The 19,388-nt window shown below is 34.6% G+C and overlaps 1 protein-coding gene across 2 annotated transcripts; it reads left to right on the top strand.

The window, feature by feature from the left end:
• Positions 1-972: 972 nt before the first annotated feature.
• LOC127509971 (H-2 class I histocompatibility antigen, Q10 alpha chain-like) lies at positions 973-8,671 on the top strand. 2 transcript variants are annotated; one of them, XM_051889407.1, is made up of 6 exons: positions 973-1,475; positions 6,004-6,276; positions 6,580-6,741; positions 7,766-8,050; positions 8,220-8,270; positions 8,436-8,671. In XM_051889407.1, exons 1-6 carry the CDS (start codon positions 1,394-1,396, stop codon positions 8,525-8,527), a joined length of 945 nt encoding a protein of 314 aa, XP_051745367.1. In that variant the 5' UTR covers positions 973-1,393; the 3' UTR covers positions 8,528-8,671. The 2 variants fall into 2 exon arrangements, with proteins under 2 accessions (XP_051745367.1, XP_051745366.1); XM_051889406.1 differs by having other exon boundaries at positions 1,006-1,475; positions 6,454-6,741.
• Positions 8,672-19,388: the final 10,717 nt, after the last annotated feature.

Consider the following 19,388-nt stretch of genomic DNA (forward strand, 5'->3'; position numbering starts at 1 on the left):
AACTGCAAACTTACCTGGGTAGAAACTGAAACTGTCTTTGTGCAGCAGGCCACAGCAGCAACTCATGACAATAAAACACTCTTAAAAATAAAGGTTCTTTATTGCCATTGATGGTTCCAAGAAGGCTTTTTTTATCCCTGGTAGTTTTTCCATGGCACAAAAGGTTCTTTTTAGTGGATGTTTTCCCACATGGAAAAAAATAGTTCTTCACTGAACTGTTCACTGAAAGATTCTTTGGGGAAACAAAAATAGTTCTTCTATAGATTCATTGTGAAAACCCTTCTGGAACTGATAATTCAGCATTTGTAGGCAATTCATGATGATATCATTAGCAGCTTGGATCTGGACAGACAGAGGTCAGAGGTCACCTGACCCCACCAGTGTGAGGTCACATGATAATCGTGTGTTGAGGAGGTTTAATGGTTTTATGGTTAAAGTTTATTTTTGTTAAAGCTAAATGCTTTCTTAGGTTGTGCGAGATGATTTGGAAAAAATTACACTAACATTCCCTCAAGCTATTAGTCCTGTGAGCATCTCTGCTACTCGAGCCAATTTATTTGAAAGTTCAAAACTATTCTTTATTCTGTTTAGTTTTGTGAGTGTGTATATAGTTAGCTGACAGAAATCCTTAGAATGGATGAAATCAGAACTTGTTTGCCCATCCATCATCTGATTTTGTGTGAAATCTGTCCAAAACTCCTCCGTCCCCCAGCCTGTGACCTGCAAGCCGATTGAATTCAGCTATCTTGAAGGACATCTCAATTCTCTAATTGCGCTGCAAGGAGATGAGGAATGAGGAGGAGCAAGGAAGCTTTCTGAGGAGTAATGAGCGAGGACACAGGTGTATCTTCCCTCACATCCTAAGGGGGTGGAGCTAAGACACAAGGAAAGAAAACGAGGAAAGGAAAAGAGGATTCACAAATAAGAAATGTGAAGCAACTATCCATTTCTTGGGGATGTTTCTATCTCATTTCCTCATTCTGTGCTATCAGTGGGTCACATGTTGTCTGTAGTGGTTTAACGGAGAGGGATTAAATGTTTTTTATTTTTTTAATTGTACTAAATAAATGTGAAAATGGCAGACCTGATTTATAGCATATAGCAACTACGCCCAGGGGTTACAAGTTCAGTACAAAGTTTCTTTATTGCAGTAAACAACTGCACTTTGAAGTGTGTTTTTGAAGTCTGTCCCGTGACAGTGCAACTTTCACACAGCTTTTACAAACCTCAGTTATTTTTTTTGTTTGTTTAGTTTTAGTTTTGTTTTTTAAAGATCACTGCAGTGCGCATGTCTCTTTCAGACCAGAATTCAGGAGATGCGCTTCTCATTTAAACATTTCAAATAGGCTAGATTTCCTATAACCATGAAATAGTATACATAAGGCTTTCAGTCATGTACATGAGTGTCACGATGAAGATCTTCGCTCTGCTCTGTGTTTTTCTTCTTTATGGGACTTTGCCTTCAATTCAAGCAGGTAATTATTATTATTATTATTATTATTTTCTGCATTTTTCAGAGAATCAAAGTGAAAGTAACGAGCGTGTAATTTTTTTTAAACGTCGTTGTTAGGGCAGAAATGTAATTCAATTACAAATTTATGCCAACATGAGTATTTTATGTATCTAAATATGTGATTTTTGGCAGTCCAAATAACTTGACCAAAACGTTGATTATTTGCTTGTTTTATTTGCTGGCAAAAAAACCTGATGAAAGAACCTGATGTTTACACATGCTCCAAAACTTTATCGTAGCTTGAATGTTTCGACCATCAGGTCTTCATCAGGCACAAACTTTGTGAAATAGGATACAACTCTTTATAGACAACAGGTGATCTCCTTCATTAGGTTCAATCTCAATAGCTGTTCTTTTCACTTTTAAGTAGAAATAATTCTGGAAACAAAAAGGACAATACTCATTAGATCCAATAGATATAATTGGTTTCGCATCAGCCGATCTTTGTTTTTGTTCCATTGCCCATAAACCATCTGTATGGGGATGTTAGTATATAAATTCTGAACCTCAAACGTGGCGAGAAGAAAACTCGACAGCATATACAACAGCATGTAGTGATTCAATAAAGTCCATGGAATCTCTTACATACAATGGCAAAGTAGGTACAAACTATTTAATAAATTTTCTTAGTGAGACTATCAGTGCCACACACAATAAGTCGACCCTTCAAAATCATATTCATGTAGTGTATATATAACAGGAGATATCAAAAAAATAAAAAATACTTTAAGAAATTCATACACATTTTTGCTTGCATTTTTTTCTCCCTTTTCAAAACTTAGAGTGGATGTAGGTTTTCAATTTGTTAGTAAGATCAGCATGTAAACATTCATAAAAGACATTCAATTTTCTCCAAAATTCCTTTACATAATCTGCAGTTTGTTGAAGTACAATGGCACCACCTTTGTCAGTAGGATCTCTTTTAAGATCAAGTAAAGCATCCCTCTCCGCTTATGACAAATTATTGGGCTATAAACCATATATTGTCTCTTGTAAATAACTAGAAGAATAACAAAGTGCCGTAAACGGTTAAACGGTTTGCACTAAAGTGGTGTTATGATTATGTTGGACCAGTTCGAATGAAGAGACAAAAGCCTGAGGTGGAAAATATCAATGTTATTTATTGTTGATCAGTAGAGATGAGCCGAGTGGAAGCAGAAAAGAAGAAGAAACTTCTGAGAGTCTACTATGTGGGTTTTTAGGCAAGCAGACAGTTCTTGGTTATTGGTTCTTGGTTCCCGTTCTTTGCCTCTGACAGCAAAACGGGAAACAGGTCTTGCAAATTGCATTGTTTGAAAAATGACCCTAGCCCTTCAGTAAGATATAAGACGAATAAAATAGAGATTAGTACATTCCCACATAGTGAGATTAAAATAATATGAAATAATATGACGTTTTGTTCTACAACAGAAACTGCATGCACACTCGCACTCCAAACAAAACATCAAAGTATTGTCAAGTTTTGTTTACCACAGGCTGTATTTTACTCATAAATAAATAAATAAAAACATTATAAAACCCCCACAGGAAAATCTTGAACCAGCAGTGAACTAGTCTTCCGGGTTCTGATATCATACTTCCACCACTCTATAATGTTTAGTGGAATCCCAAATAGATCTCTTCTACAAAATCTGGTACCAAAATTATATTTTATTAGAGAGACAACTTTTAATTTCAAACGGCAATTTGTTTCTGTTGTGTTTGAGGTCACCTCAGCTAATGATACATTTTGTAAGAGCTTGTGGAAGTGATGCTTCTGAGGCTATATATGTTAAAGACAGCATGTTTATAGATATTTATCTTGATATCTTTAAAATTGATAGGGATATTGATATCCTTAAACAGAATTGTAATAATAAACATATTAGGAGTATTATAATAGGTGAAACAGCTACTCATAAAAGCACATTGTGGAACAGTATATTTAGAAATATAAACTAAGCTTTGAATATTTGTGAAAAAAAAAATATTGTTTAAACAATAAAGTGAAAGAGGTTACATGGTAGATAACCAGCTGAAAGTGTGAGAAGTTTCATATTTATAATTCCTGTGATTTTTGCTCAAAATTCACTCTAAAAATGCTTGGTAAAAAATGGGTTAAATATGTACAAACCCAGTGATTGGGTTATTTTTTTATTTTTGTTTGTTTAAAAAGTACTATATGGCTTTAAAATGAACCCAAAATAGGTTGGAAATTAAAAATCAGACATATAATTACTAGAGGCAACAGTAATATTCAAAAGGTGAACATTTATAATAATAATGTTTAATTATTTATTGAATTTATTAATAAATGTTCACTTATTAAACATATTAATAAATGTTAATTTCCAATCTTTTTGTTAATTTTAAGCAAGCAATATAGTAATTTTTGTGTGTGCTGTGTAAACATGATGGTTATTGTAGTTCTAGACTAAATGTGAACATGCATTTACTCAAATCACTCAAAATCAATAAAACAGTGAAATGCAATCTTAGAATTTTACACAAACCTGTAATAATCAACTAGGCCTATAATAAATCAATATACTGTATATACTTTATGTATTTAATCTCACTTTATTAATGTCTTTGCTGCTTGACCTTCAAAGATCTAATTCAACCATACTAATAAGCAAAAATGACTTTAGATTATATTTAGAAATAAAAATATTGAACTTCCTTCTCCTGCATCCTATTGAAAGGTGAAAAGGCTGAAAGGTTTGTTTGAGTTGCGCCCTCTGCTGTACAGGTGTAAATATGTGTTTCCTTCAGCCTGAGGCTTATTCATTTCACTTTTGGTGTGAAAAGGCCTTTACATTTGCCAAAAATAGAACTTTTTGTTGTTATTAAAAAACAAACAAGTAAGCCCAGCCTAGGTGAGAAAAAGTAATGCAAAAGTAATGTAACGCATTACTTTTCATAAAAAGTAACTAATGCAATTAGTTACTTTTTTAGGGAGTAACGCAGTATTGCAATACATTATTTTTTAAAACTAACTTTCCCCAACACTGAGTACTAGTACCTAAACAATAAGCACTATATAGTAGCTAATGAATAAGTACTAGTACATAATGGAATAGATACCAGTATCTAAAAAATAAGTACTAGTAGCATGAAAACAGATACTAGTATGTTCTAAGGATTAAATGTGAAAACGGCTTGCCATACAGTTCCCCCGCAGAACGTGAGCCCATCTCCGGCACGAGATCCAGCGCCATTATTGTGGAAACAGAACAACAAAGACTGGCCGATTAGACTTGAATTAGGCTACTTCTAAATGTTTAATATTTGCTTCTAATGTTAAGCGAGTTTAAATGTAGGCAAAATATGATTGAAAATAAAGGAATTACCATGCAAACCAGAGGTTGAGTGGAGTATTTAAAAAAAAACTTTAGAGGATTTAAGTTAACTCATAAACAATAATTGGTAACACTTATATTAAGTGGCCTTAACTACTGTGTACATCAAAAAATAAGTACAATGTTCTTATTGGGTTCATATTGTATTGCAAAACACTTTTGCTGCTATTGAGGTGGATACGGGTAATGTTAGGGAAAACTTTGGTGGTATTGGTAGGTTTAAGGGTAGGGGTAAGGTGTAAGGGATGGGTCAACAGTGTAATTATAAATGTAATTACAGAAATTAATTACAGATGTAATTACATTCAGGTGTTTTTAAAATATAAGTACAATGTAAAAACATGTATGTTCACAATAAGTGCATTGTATCAAATGATTAATTTAAATGTAAGTACATAGTAGTTCAGGCCACTTAATATAAAGTGGGACCCATTAATTCATGTATGATGTAAAATGAATCAACCCATTATGCTGGGTTAAATAAACAACATGATTTTCTGGGTAAAATTAACCCAACATTTGTTCTGTCCTATATTTACCCAGCCCTTAGGTTAAAAACAACCCATATTGGGTTGTTTTAACCCAGTGTTTTTTAGAGTTTAATATCTTTAATGATTTTTTTTTTTTTCATTAATCATGGGTATTTCTGTATATTTCTGTATACTGTTATATATCTTGTTCTGTTTTTTAAAAAACGTCATAATGATGACTTAATAGTCGAAATAAAAATTTTTAGTCATAATTTCGACTTTTTAAGTCATAATTTTGATGTAGTATGTCATAATTTTGACTTTTTATCTTATAATTAAGGCTTTTATTAATAATTTAGAGTAATAATTTAGTAAGTCATAATAATGAAAACTTTACTTTCTTTCAGGATCAGAACATAAGTTATACATTGACAAATGGATCGTTTGGTTTTAAATATTGGGTTACATTGAACCAGAGTGTTGTCAGTAAAATTGACCCAGTTACACAAAAACTACTGAGCCCCTGGGTAAAAGTAATAAAAATAATCAAATAAAATTATCCAAGTGGCTGAATCTAAAATAATAAAAGTAATTGTTTTATAATAAATGTAATGGTTTTATAATAATAATTCGTTTTTTTCTTGCCTTTTTATGAGTATTTTATTCCTCTTCTTTGCAGAGAATCACTCGCTGTATTACATTTACACAGCCTTGTCTAAACCTGTGAATCTGTCGGGCATCTATGAATTCACTGCTATGGGTCTGCTGGACGACATACAGATCGACTATTACAATAGTAAAGAAAAGAGAAAGATTCCCACACAGCCCTGGATGAAAGAAAAAATGCAGGAGGATTACTGGGAAAAAGGCACTCAGTCCAGAAAGAGTAAAGAACAATGGTTTAATGTGAGCATCCACATTATCATGGACCGCATGAGACACAATAAATCAGGTGAGGAACATTCATACAGTTTAACCTGCACATGATTTTTATTATTACCACCTCACAACAAACATGATGAATCAAGTGAGGAACATTCATACTGTTTAACATGAATATACACAACTTAATTATTAATATTATTTTTTTTATTATTGTTGCAAACATTTTGCTTCATCTCCATGTCAGATCTTCATGTTCTTCAGTGGAGACACGGTTGTGAAGTTGAGCAGCAGGGAGATGAAGTGAAGTTTCTCAAAGGCATTTCTGAGTACGGCTATGATGGAGAAAACTTCTTGTCTTTTGATATTAAAGAGTCTCAATGGGTCGCTCCAGTTGATGCAGCTCTACCAACCAAGAGAAAATGGGACAATGTGCCGATCCTAAACCAATACACCAAAGGATACCTGGAGAAAGAGTGTGTGGACTGGCTCAACAAATTCAGAGAATATGGAGACGAGGAGCTCAGAAACGGCTGTGAGTTTGGCTGTGTTCACACTGTCAGTCCAAATCTGATTATCCATGCATCTGAATATAATGTGATCTTAAATGATTCACTTTCCACTATGTGTATTTGTTCAGATCTGATTTGTGTGTCTTGTGGTGCTCTTTCAGTTTCTGGAATATCTGCATTGATCTCTATAGCAATGACGGTGTGTTGGAAGGTATTCGGAAAACAAAAAACAAAAAACAGCAGCAGCAACATAGAGGTGTTTGCAGTACAGATGTGTTCTTAATTAAAACAAGACACAATGTGTAGCTGACAGTCTGAACTACTGCGTCTTCTGAAGGAGCACAGCAAAATCTCCAGAGTTAACTCAACTCTGCTCAGAGAACATATGGTCCCTCTCTACAAAGAGTTAAAATAACACTGAAACAGAGTTAAAGTTAATGAGATAACATGCTGTTTGTGGAGTTGTTTAATCAGATTTTGAGATATTGTATGTCTTTTATCTTCAGTTGATTTCATCTAAGGCTATGGCTGAAGTCAGTTGTAGTTCTTGTGTCTCTCTTCAGTGATTCTTGTTAACATCAGGTGTTCATCAATAATGCTCAATCATAACTTAATTATCTCATTAACTTTAACTCTGCTTCAGTGTTACTTAAACACTAAGTAGAGAGGGACCATATGTAATCTGAGCAGAGTTGATTTAACTCTGGGGATTTTGCTGTGAGGCCAGTCTCAAAAACATTTCAACATTATATTGTAATTTTCTGCCTGTACCTGCACCTAACTGCAACAACACAACCTTGTTTCTGCAGCGACTTTCAGCATGTTTCCTATAACAACGTCTGGCATTTTAAAGTGATTTTTTTGCTTGTTTGTTTGTTTGTTTGCTGTTTACACGTGCTAAATATGATTGTATTCCAATCGGATATGCACAAAAATCATATTTGAACTGACAGTCTGAATGAGGCTTAAATGTGTTTGTATTTGTTTATTATCTGCAGGTTTCATATAGAGATGAAACTGACTGATGAACTGATTCTGTGTTTTCAGCTCCTCCAGATGTCCATGTGTTTAAACAGAAGAATACCAGTGACAAAACCAAGCTGAAACTCACCTGTCTGGCCACTGGCTTCTACCCCAAAGACGTGATCTTGACCATTAGGAAAAATCACACATCTCTGCCTGAAGATGAGATTGAATCCACAGGAATCAGACCAAACCATGATGGATCCTTCCAGATGAGGAAGAGTGTGGAGATCAAGGGGAAGGATAAAGATGAATATGATTGTTTTGTGTCCCACAAGAGCATCAAAGAACCAATTATCATCAAACTGAGTAGGCAAACTGAAAGCATTAATTCAATTATTACATACATTGTAATGCCTTTTTCAGATATTATTTAGAATTTAAATATTAAGTTATTGTTTCAGCTTTATTCATGAAATACTATGTCTGAGAATACTTCTGCATTGACACTACACTTCATTTTATCGTGGTTTTCCAGCTGCTAAATCACTGAATGCAACTAATGCTGAAGAACTGCAAGAATATGATGGTATGTCTTCACTACTTCTTTTAAGCTTTGTTATTTATCACTGTAAAGCTGCTTTGACACAATCTGCATTGTAAAAAATGCTATATAAATAAAGGTGACTTGACTTGATCAGGCAAATTTCAAGTACAGCAGTGGAGATTTGACATTTCACTGTTTCTTCAACAGGACAAGAGAGTTCAGCTGAAACACCAGACATCAGGGCGACTGTTTTCATATTTTATCTCTCTCTCATATTTCATCTAATCTGGATATTTTGATTTGATTTGCTCAAGAAACCGACATTTTAGACTAAGTACAAAAAAATAAAGATCTTTTAATTTGAAAAGAGTTGATTTTCCAGACTCAAATTGAATGTTATGAATATAATGACATTTTCAGCCATTAAAAATTAATTATTCAAACGTGTGAGTTTGTCTTTCTGACTTCCATAGACACCCAACAACATGTTTCTACTGTAAAATAGAATTTCCATCAATATTTTCAGTAATAAAATCAAGTATTGCAGACATGCACAGTAACAAATGAATAGCTGTCTCTTGACACCCATTGCAAAAGCTACATTTTACATCTATATCTTTTTAAAATTGAACAATATCATGTTTAGCAGAGTTCTATGAATATGTCACTTATTTGATCTTACTTGTTATAAAATAACAATTAGGCAAAAGTCGACTTTTCTTCTAGTTGACATCATCCACAGATTGACTCCAGTAATTACATTTGGTCGTGTAACAGCGTTGTTTTGGAACAGGGCTGTTATTGAGCAGTTATTATTGTGAAAAACATATTTCGCCTACAAAAGCAGGGTTGGTTAAAGAGGAGGGAGATTCAAACAATCCAGTCTCAGTCTCAAACTGCACTAATGACCTCTGCAAACTCCTCCGGTTGTATTAACACACACACACACACACAAAAAAATGTGTAACAGACACAGGCAAACAGGTAAATAATGTGATTTTGTGTGTTTTTTCTTACTTTCACTCTCACTTTTGAATCTTGTGCCGCTGTTTGTCTCCTGAAGGTGCCGTGTTAGATCTACGGAGATGAAATGTTTTAGCTCAGTAACATCTATAAAACACTCAAAGGGACATGGTGGAAAAACTGGGATGGGAGGGGGAAAAAAAATTTCTTCAAAGCTTTTTTAGTTTTCGTCCGTTCACTGATCTTCATTATAGTAATAAAGACGAAGATACTACTGACACTTTTAATTAGCAAGAAAAAAACCCTAACTTTAAATATTAACAATATTTACATTTAATAAAAGACCTGCCTGTCCCGATTAAGGATCATGTCGGCCTTTAGAGACTGTCCCACACAGAAATATGTTGTGTTTTGACAGGTAAAACATGCACATTTTTGTGTCAGCTCATAATTCAGTTAGATTTGCTCATGGTGTCATTTACAAGGACAATAACATCAACATTTGAAATGAAATGGATTTATGTAGATGAAATTATTGTGGCGTGAAATAATAAATCATGTATTTTGTAATTAAATTATGTGAGATTCTGTGATGGTTCGCATCACAGAATAGAGCTTTAACAGTCATGCATGATTAAATGTGTTCATTCAGTCTTGTGAGTGTATTTTCACACACCCTGTGCAAAACCTCTTTTCATGCTCTTTAAGATAGATTTGCTTAAACCATCTGATTCAAATCAATCAAAAACAGACAATGTCGTCTTGATTTAACCAACCCTACAAACAAAGACATCTGCTGCTGTAACGGGGTTAAAGAGAACATTTGATTTAAAAAGTTTTGATATGTGATTTATTTGGTTAAATTCATTGGTGTCCGAGGGTTCCTCCTATGGCTATGTATGGTACTGCAGACAATACATATTGTCCCTCTTCTCTTGCCGTACCGCAGATTCGAACGCTGCTGTGGGCATAGAGATATAATAAACACTAGACGCCCTATTGGCCGCTTTAGACTGTTGCTGCGATGCGTCAACGAGTCCGCCATATTGTGCGGGGCAAGACTGCACTGTTAACAAACAAGTAAACGGACGAGCTGCGGTTTTTCTGGATAAAAACAAAAATAACGTTTACATTTATCAACCAATTTCAGTGGTTTATAATGTACGTGGTGTACAAAAAGTTCTAATTACTTAAAATCTCTTTAGTTAGACATATAAAATATTTATTTTAATAAGAAATAGTCAAAGCTCAGGCTTGTCATGTATTTGGCTGCTTTATTCTTGAATAAGAACTGTGAAAACGCCCATACTGAGATATAATTTAATTTTCACATTAAATGAAATAAAGTTTTCTTATTGTGAAAAGGGGATTTTCTGTCTTTAACGCAAATTTGCTTTCTGTATTTTTATAGCACTAAAATGATACCGATATTTACAGATAGATACTCCAAAAACATACAACAACAAAGATAACTGATGGATCCTTTATGGTAATACATATGATATGGTACAACTACAGTGCAATACAAATAGTAAATATAAGAAAGTGAGAATAGTAAATAGTTTGTTATACACAATAAGAAATAGTTTATGTAGTATATAATATAATAATATAGTCAATAATAAAGTATATAATATTGTCAATAAACAAACAGTATACAGCAAATAAAATAGTAATGAAGAGAACATTTATAATAGTATAAGTACAATAATATAATATCATAATAATAATATATTGATAATAGCATATAGTATAATAATACTATAATAATAGCAATATAATATGTAGTATCATTTACAGAATATAGACAATAATATAACATCATAACTATAATAGATTGATAATCTCAAATGGTATAATAATAATAGTATTGGTATAATAATAATAAACGCAAATACAATGTAATATCAATTGCAGAATAATACAGACATAAAAATAGTACATTAAATAGTGACTAGTACAATAATAATATAATATTGGTATAATAATAATAACAACAAAAGGCTATATATTTTCCACCAGTCTCTTGGAAATGGTGAGAAAAGTGCACTGACAGGCTCTTCTCAGCTTTCCTCGAGGCTTGTGTAGCCCTGGTTGCAACGGGCTGAAAAGGAAATAAAAATATAAACAAATCACCATTTAATGGCAAACTTTTAAATAATGTAGATGAGTCGGGAAACTTCCCTTCTAGCTACTTCCCACTGTCTCCTCAACTCGTTGTCTTTGTGAAACCTTAAATGTGTGAAAAGCTAGCCAACTAGCTAACGTTACGGTAAGATTAACAAAATATCAGTCACCTAGCCATAACGAGTACTTGTCATAAAAGTCGGTTTTAATAAAATAGAGATGCATATTTAAACTTTAGGAAATTTAGTTTATAAAATAACATAAGCTAAAACTATATTAGAAATCATGTAAACTCATGTCTCAACTTTCACAGCTAACTAGCGACATCGCTATCTATTTTAGTCTGACTGACTCCGGTGGCCAACTATCAATATAATTATATAATGACCAAATACAACCAGAAACAAATGTTCAGTCTTACCTGTGAAAGGTCATTCCCCAAGACCGGCTTTCAAATTTCAATGTACGGTCCAGCGGCCAATATGGCGTCTAGTGTTTATTATGATGTCTATGGCTGTGGGTATGTGTGGTTTTTCGCGCTCAAACTCATGAACAAATTAATTGTGATGGTGATGATTAAGTGAATCTTTTCAACACAACATATTTGATCATTCCTACTGAAACAAACATTTAGTGCAGCAGCAGCGAGCATGTGAGTAAAATATGTTGAATTCATTCAGACCTGAGCGATTTTGTAGATGCTTTTGTGTGTTCGTTTGTGTGATTGTTTCGATGCTGTATAGTGGTAACTGTTAAAATGTCAAGTCAAATGTCAAAGTTTCAGATCTGTGAGGAGAATTGATGGGAATGGATCTCAAGTTTCATATGCTGTTCAGATACTGATTATACTTTACACTGAGCGTATAATAATGAACCACTAAAGATGAAGTGAAGTTTGACACTGGAAACTTTGTGGTGCTCTCTATTTTCAAAGGTTTTATGGTCATTGTTATTCTCTGTATATACAAAACATGTTATCTAATTACAATGAATGTGGAATGTCGAACTATATTCAGATTCATAGACAGTTCTGCTGTGGCTTTGTTTGGAGCTATTCTGTTGACGAAATTGAGCAAAACAGGCAATATAAAATGTAAATCATTTAATATTAACGACTCATTAAACTGCCCATACCCATACCTGCAAACTCCAAAGTGGTGAAAAAGGTGGTTGTTTATAAAGTAAATAGTAGTAGGGGGGTCTGGGGGCATCGTCCCCCAGGAGAAAATGTTTGCGATTTTAACACGTAAACTAAGCACTCTGGTGCACTCCCACAAGAAAATAAATGGGAAAAAAGTAAAAAAAAAAAAAAAGAAAGAAAGAAAGAAAAAAAAATTCTTGACACTAGGGCTGGGCACTGACACAAATTTCACAACTGGATTTGATTTTGATTCAGAAGCTTGCGATTTGATTACCTTTCAATAATGATTAATTGGGGGCCTATCAGGTACAGTACATGGCAAATTTCATCAAAGAAAAATATCTCTCAACTAATGCTGTAACCTATACAGGGAACCACAACTGGTAATGATAATATTAAAGGTTAAAATTAATTGATTTGGAAGCTACTTGCATATAAATTACACATAAAGAAGTTTTTTATAATAATGATATAATAGATTTTTAATGACATAATTACGTTTAACCTGTTTTTAATATCGGCTTAAACATTTACATGGTGGCATCATAAAACGGTTTCATACATTCAGTATTGAAGCACGTTAAAGGGTTAGTTCACCCAAAAGTGAAAATTCTGTCATTTATTATTCACCCTCATGCTGTTCTACGCCCGTAAGACCTTAGTTCATCTTCGGAACACAAATTAAGATATTTTTGTTGAAATCCGATGGCTCAGTGAGGCCTCCATAGCCAGCAATGACATTTCCTCTCTCAAGATCCATTAATGTACTAAAAACATATTTAAATCAGTTCATGTGAGTACAGTGGTTCAATATTAATATTATAAAGCGACGAGAATATTTTTGGTGCGCCAAATAAACAAAATAACGACTTATTTAGTGATGGCCGATTTCAAAACACTGCTTCAGGAAGCTTCGGAGCATTATGATTCTTCTGTGTCGAATCATGATTCGGATCGTATGTCAAACCACCAAACTGCTGAAATCACGTGACTTTGGCGCTCCGAACAGCTGATTCGACACACTGATTCATTGTGCTCCGAAGCTTCCTGAAGCAGTGTTTTGAAATCGGCCATCACTATAAAGTCGTTTTTTTTTTTTTTTTTTGATGCACCAAAAATATTCTTGTCTCTTTATAAAACAAAGTACATGGCGCTCTGTGGCGCGGCAGGATTTTGAACAACTTCCTGAGTCGTAGCTGGGCGCCGCGGACAGGCGCCGAATGTCGCCGCCGGTGTGCATACACTCATAGAAAACAATGCGTTCGAATTGTAAAGACGTGACGCGGCGCTGAGCTTCGCGTCCGGTGTGCGACCAACCTTCAGTCACACCAGAGCGCCAAAAAAGATAACGACAGCTGGAGAGACGTTTATGGTCTCACTCCAGTCTATGGGAAAGTAGCCCATTTTTGATTTATTGTGTCTGCAAACTCACCCTGACACCCCCACCCCCGGAAAAAAAAAAAAAAAAATTGGATCTACACAATTCACATAAATGACATATTTTGATTCAAAACGGCGAATTTCACCGAAAAGTAACTAGTTTGCAGGTATGATAATCAATATCACATTTGCAAACTTTGTGTGATTGCTTAACTATAGGCCTATCATATGATAGAAATATAGCCTAAAAGACATACTCAATACAGGAGCATTTTTAATCCGAGAACGATCCAAAAGCACAAGGAGTCGTATGCTCTACAAACGCTCCCGGGGACCCGCGACACTCCTATGTCACCTGGCGATCGATCCGCGCAGCTCCAATGCATCTCGAACAAGCCTTCCATTAACAATCGCAGATGTTTCAGTAGCCTACTGTTGATGCTCATGGCTTTGCGAACCTACATGGTCATCCAAACACGGCTCGCCGTAATTTGTATATAGACAGAGATTACAATCGAGCTGCTATTAGCTCGATTAGCTGCTATTTCAAAAAATGGTGGTCACAAGTTTCTTGTTGGTCACGGTAACCCCGGCCCTCAGCCCCTGACGCAAGCGGTTCTTACTTCTAGCCCAGCAATGTTTCGGTGCTGCTTACAAACCACTTTTCCTGGTTCGGAGCTGGTGCTTTGGATGTCGAAAGACAAAGAACTGATTTGAAACTAGGCTCTGGTTCCGAACCAGCACTCAAACTGCCTTGGTGGAAAGGGGTAATAGAGAGAGCGAACACTGTAAATGCACCTGAACCGAAAAGGCTATATCACACAGTGTATGCGTATGTGTATGTTTGGTTTTTGCAAAGTGAGGGACATACTTGATGATAGGGGTGTGCCCGAAGCCAAATACGGATAATGGCTTCAAAACGAATAATGGATAGCGAATATATGCAGAATAATATTCGACTGAGGCTGACACAGTCAGTCCTTGTGTTTGCTGGATAACAGGTGAGCCAGGGACAAGCACAATAATATACATAAACCTCTAAAATCACTGCGCAGTAATGAGTGTGTGAAGTGAATACTTCATTTTTTAAATGAAAAATGAAATGAGAGCAAATCAAATAGCCACATTTCTGTTGTCTCTCCGTGTGTCTCAGAAATCAGAGCTAAAGTAAATCAAAAAATTATTTTTTCTTTCATTTCAGACATGATGGAAGAGAGCGAGGAGAGTGAAGAACTGAGTGAAGTGGAGGAGAAACATGTCAAACCTGGAGAAAAACCTTTGAGTCGCTCAAAGACTAAAGAGACATTTTTTAAGAAAACAAGAGCCAAGAAATCTACAACCTGCACTCAATGTGGAAAGAGTTTCACATGCAAACAGTCTTGAGCATCACATGAGGATCCACACCGGAGAGAAGCCGTTCAACATGTGAACAATGCGGAAGGAGTTTCTCAGAGAAACGAAGACTTGAGATTCATGTAACAGTTCATACTGGAGAGAAGCCGTTCACATGCAGTCAATGTGGAAAGAGTTTCCCATGCAAAGAATATCTTCAGCTTCACATGAGGATCCACACAGGAGAAAGGCCGTTCACATGTGATCAGTGTGGAAAGAGTTTGACAACCAAACAGAGTCTTGAGCGTCACATGAGGATCCACACCGGAGCGAAGCCGTTCAAACGTAGTCAGTGTGGAGACACACGGAGAGAAGCCATATGCTTGTGATCATTGTGGAAAGAGTGAGGACTGCGCATTGTGCACGAGTGCCAAGAGAACTGATTTTAAACACCACCATTGTAGTATGCATAAGATTATAATTGCGGTATTATGCATGAGGAAGTATCACTTCTCTACTGAGCTATGCTTTGATACAACCTCCCAACTTTTCTCTTTTTAATCAAAATGTGCTTTTTACCTTGCCATTACTTATATTGTGTCAACACCGTCAGACACCAAAAACAAAAATTAATTTTCACTCACATTATGCAAGACCTATAAAAAGTATAGTAAACACTAATGTTTACCTAAATGTAACCAAATGTAAATGTAATGTAATGTAAATTACGCCGGAGCTGTGTGGAGTACATTTATGATGGATGGATACACTTTCTTGAGTTTTAAACAGGTGGTTTCTGTGCACACCATTATAAAGCTTAGGAGCATCAGGGTAATAATTAATTTAAGCCTTATGGTCCCTCAACACTAACTCTGCTAGAAGTGATGACTATCAATCCACAAAAGCAATATATGCTGTCAGGTCACATATTTAGCATTTCTACAATATTAGAAAAAACTAAACACTATTTTATATTCAGTGTAATTAAAAATGACTTGAAAACCACAAAAATATGATGACTTCATGTTGAATGTCAGCTCTGTCATTGGCCTGTCAGATTTTCTGTCTGACAGTGTTGACATATTGGCATTTCTTTCACAAAACAAATGGAGTTCATGTAGTAGCCATTTTGTTTTCTCTGTTGATGCTAGATGCTAATAGAACCTGCTTTAGGAGAATAAAATCATCTAAAAATGTCAAATAATTTCCTCTGAAATTGGAAGAGGGTGTTGACATATCATGGTTGTGACACAGGAAATATTAACATTAGGATTTAAAATATTCTAAAATTATAAAACTTACTAGAGCCTGTCTGACATTGATGTACTCTGCAGAGGTGGAATGTGGCAAGGGGTCTCTCAGAGTGACAGCTGCCCCTGATATTCCCTTATTTTATTACATTTTAATAAATGTCTGACGGTGTTGACAAAAAGTTGGGACACAACTTTGAAATCTTATAAAACATGCATGTGTCATTGAAAAACAACCTTGCTCTGACATGAGATATTATCAAGTGTTGCTTTTTATAAAACAAGCTTTTTCATCATTAAAAAAAAAAAAAAAAAACATTTTTATCCATTTTATTGCATATTAATGATTGAACCCTTCTCTGTGGACACACTGTTTTAGATGTAGTGAGAAGACAATAAGTGTCATACATTTAATATAATAATGATAGAATAAAAATTGAAGGGGATAATTGTGATAAATACATTCTATTATTAATCCCTCAAAACATTTATAATAGAAATTCTTTTTATTTTTAAACCTACAATTGCTGGACATGTTTTGTCCCATCTCTCAAGAATCAGTGTAATTTCATCAAGTCTTCTTCAAATGAAATATATGTGCAAACTGGACACTGATACAGTGGTGTATCTGAACGCGATGACACGATTATTCTGATGAATAAAAGACTTAGATAATGGACAAAAATTAAACTGTCTTTATTCTTTCTGTGTTAAACTACGTGTTGTAAACAGACTGCAGTGCTCATAAACGTAATGAAAGTATTATTAGCCCTTTTAAATATTCTTTTAAAAATTAAAAAGCTTTACACGCCCATTTTTACAGACTTTTTCCAGCTCAGAGGTGTGAACGACCAGGCTAAAACAGGGGGGTTTCATGACCCTTTAAACAAGTCACTGTGGTGTGCATGTTTATTTCTGACCGAAGATTTCAGGTGATGCGCTTCCTGCTTAAAAACACATCTAAATAGGCTTTCGGTCATGGGCACGAGTGTCATGATGAAGATCTTTGCTCTGCTTTGTGTTTTTCTTTATGGGACTTTGCCTTCAATTCAAGCAGGTAAATGATTAAAAGTTTATCAGAGAACCAAAGTGAAAGTAAAGAGTATGTGTCAATTTAAAATGTCATTGTAGTGACAGAAAGGAAATATGATTACAAATTTATGGTAACATATATGAATATATTTAATACAAGTGAATAACTGGACCTAAATTTCAATCAATAAGCAGCGACTTATTTGCCGCCACCGTTATTATATTAGGTTATTACAGTTTCAACAGGATTTTGTTTTATCAGCCTCACATTAATTTAGGAAAAGAACAAAATTATACTGGAAAGGCCAAAATTCTGACAGAATAAAGTAGGATGTCTTGCAATTTTAGTTGGGTTTTTGACAAGACTCAAGTCTTATAAGTAGGTCTTATTTATTTTTATAATCCCTAATATAGTTAGTCTCATCCACCTGATGTTTTAAATGATGTTTTACCATGTAATTACCCTCTAAGAAATGCTGGGTTTAAAATGACCTTCATTGCGTTATTTGGCAATGCTGAGTAAATAGTGGACAAAACACATTCTGTGTTATTTTGACCCAGCTTGTTGGGTTTTACACTGTAACAATATTAAAAGTTCAGTATAAAGATAAACATTCAACATAATTTTAATTATAGAATAAACAAACACAAAAGGAAAGTAAATAGTGAAAATGGTGGGTGGTCTTGAAATACCTTAAAGGGATAGTTCACCCAAAAATGAAAATTACCCCATGATTTACTCAGTCTCAAGCTTTCCAAGGTGTATATGATTTTGAAGCCACAAGAGTAACCCGTGACGCATTGTATGACACAGCTTAGACGCCTCTTGTGGTTCAAACAAATACAGCTGGGCAACAAACTCAAGCTCCTCTTCTCTTATATCGAAATTCTCCAAAATTTCTCTTTAAAAATTATTGTTTTAGACTACTAATATATGACTGGTGTTTTGTTTTGCTCTATCCTCTGAGCTTCTGCTTTCGTCTGTACGTCATGCATCGGGTCAGAGGTTACTCTTCCGCCACTAATCGATGCGTACGGTCGTCTGCCGGAAACTACTGTAGTTATTATAGTTAAAGTTTTAAATATATATTTTTTTTCTTATAAAAATCAATTGTTTTGCTTCAGAAGGCCTTTATTAACCCCCCGGAGCCGTGTGGAGTACTTTTACGATGGATGGATGCACTTTTGTTGGCTTTGAAATCGGGTCGTCCATTCACTACCATTATAAATCTTTGGAGAGCCAAGATTTTTTTAAAAAATGTGTTCGTCTTAAAGAAGATAATCATGTACACCTAGGATTACTCACTTGAGGGTGAGTAAATCATGGGGCAATTTTCATTTTTGGGTGAACTAACCATTTAATCTGAATTTCAACTATTTATTGGTCTAATGTAAATCAGTACAATGTAAACTGCACACACCCCAAACTTTCTCGTCTAGTCACTTATTAGAAACATGTTTTCAAAAATAAATATAACTGCTTCAAAATTCACATTTTTTGGTATGGGTGCGTGTAATTTATGTGTTAGAACAATATGTCTTGTATCATCAAGTTATGTTTACCAGAGGCATTATTTTACTCTTAAATTGAAAAAAATTATAATAAAATAAAAATAAAACCCCATAGGAAAATCTCAAAGGATCCAGCATTGAAATAGTCTGCAGGGTCTGATGTCATACCTGCACCACTCACCAGCTATGGAATCCCATTTTATGATTAAGACATATTTTTGACTTTTTACGCCATAATTTCAACTTAGTATATCATAATATACTTAACTTTTTATCTCATAATTAACACTTTTAAAGTCATAATCGCAATTTAGTGAGTCATAATAATGTAATACAAACCTTACTTTCATTCAGTAAATTTCCCCTCTGGAAGTTTTTCTCTCAGAAAAGAACATAAAATGACCGTTGACAAATTAATCTAGT

The sequence above is a fragment of the Ctenopharyngodon idella genome, chromosome 3, assembly GCF_019924925.1.
Source record: "Ctenopharyngodon idella isolate HZGC_01 chromosome 3, HZGC01, whole genome shotgun sequence".
Classification (NCBI taxonomy): Eukaryota; Metazoa; Chordata; class Actinopteri; order Cypriniformes; family Xenocyprididae; genus Ctenopharyngodon; species Ctenopharyngodon idella.

Bases quoted from the DNA above. Each gene is read 5' to 3' on its own strand.
- LOC127509971 (XM_051889406.1), top strand. From the start codon at position 1,394: ATGTACATGAGTGTCACGATGAAGATCTTCGCTCTGCTCTGTGTTTTT. The intron at 6,277-6,453 runs GTGAGGAACATT...TCTCCATGTCAG, and splicing joins CATGAGACACAATAAATCAG to ATCTTCATGTTCTTCAGTGG. The intron at 8,051-8,219 runs GTAGGCAAACTG...GTGGTTTTCCAG, and splicing joins ACCAATTATCATCAAACTGA to CTGCTAAATCACTGAATGCA.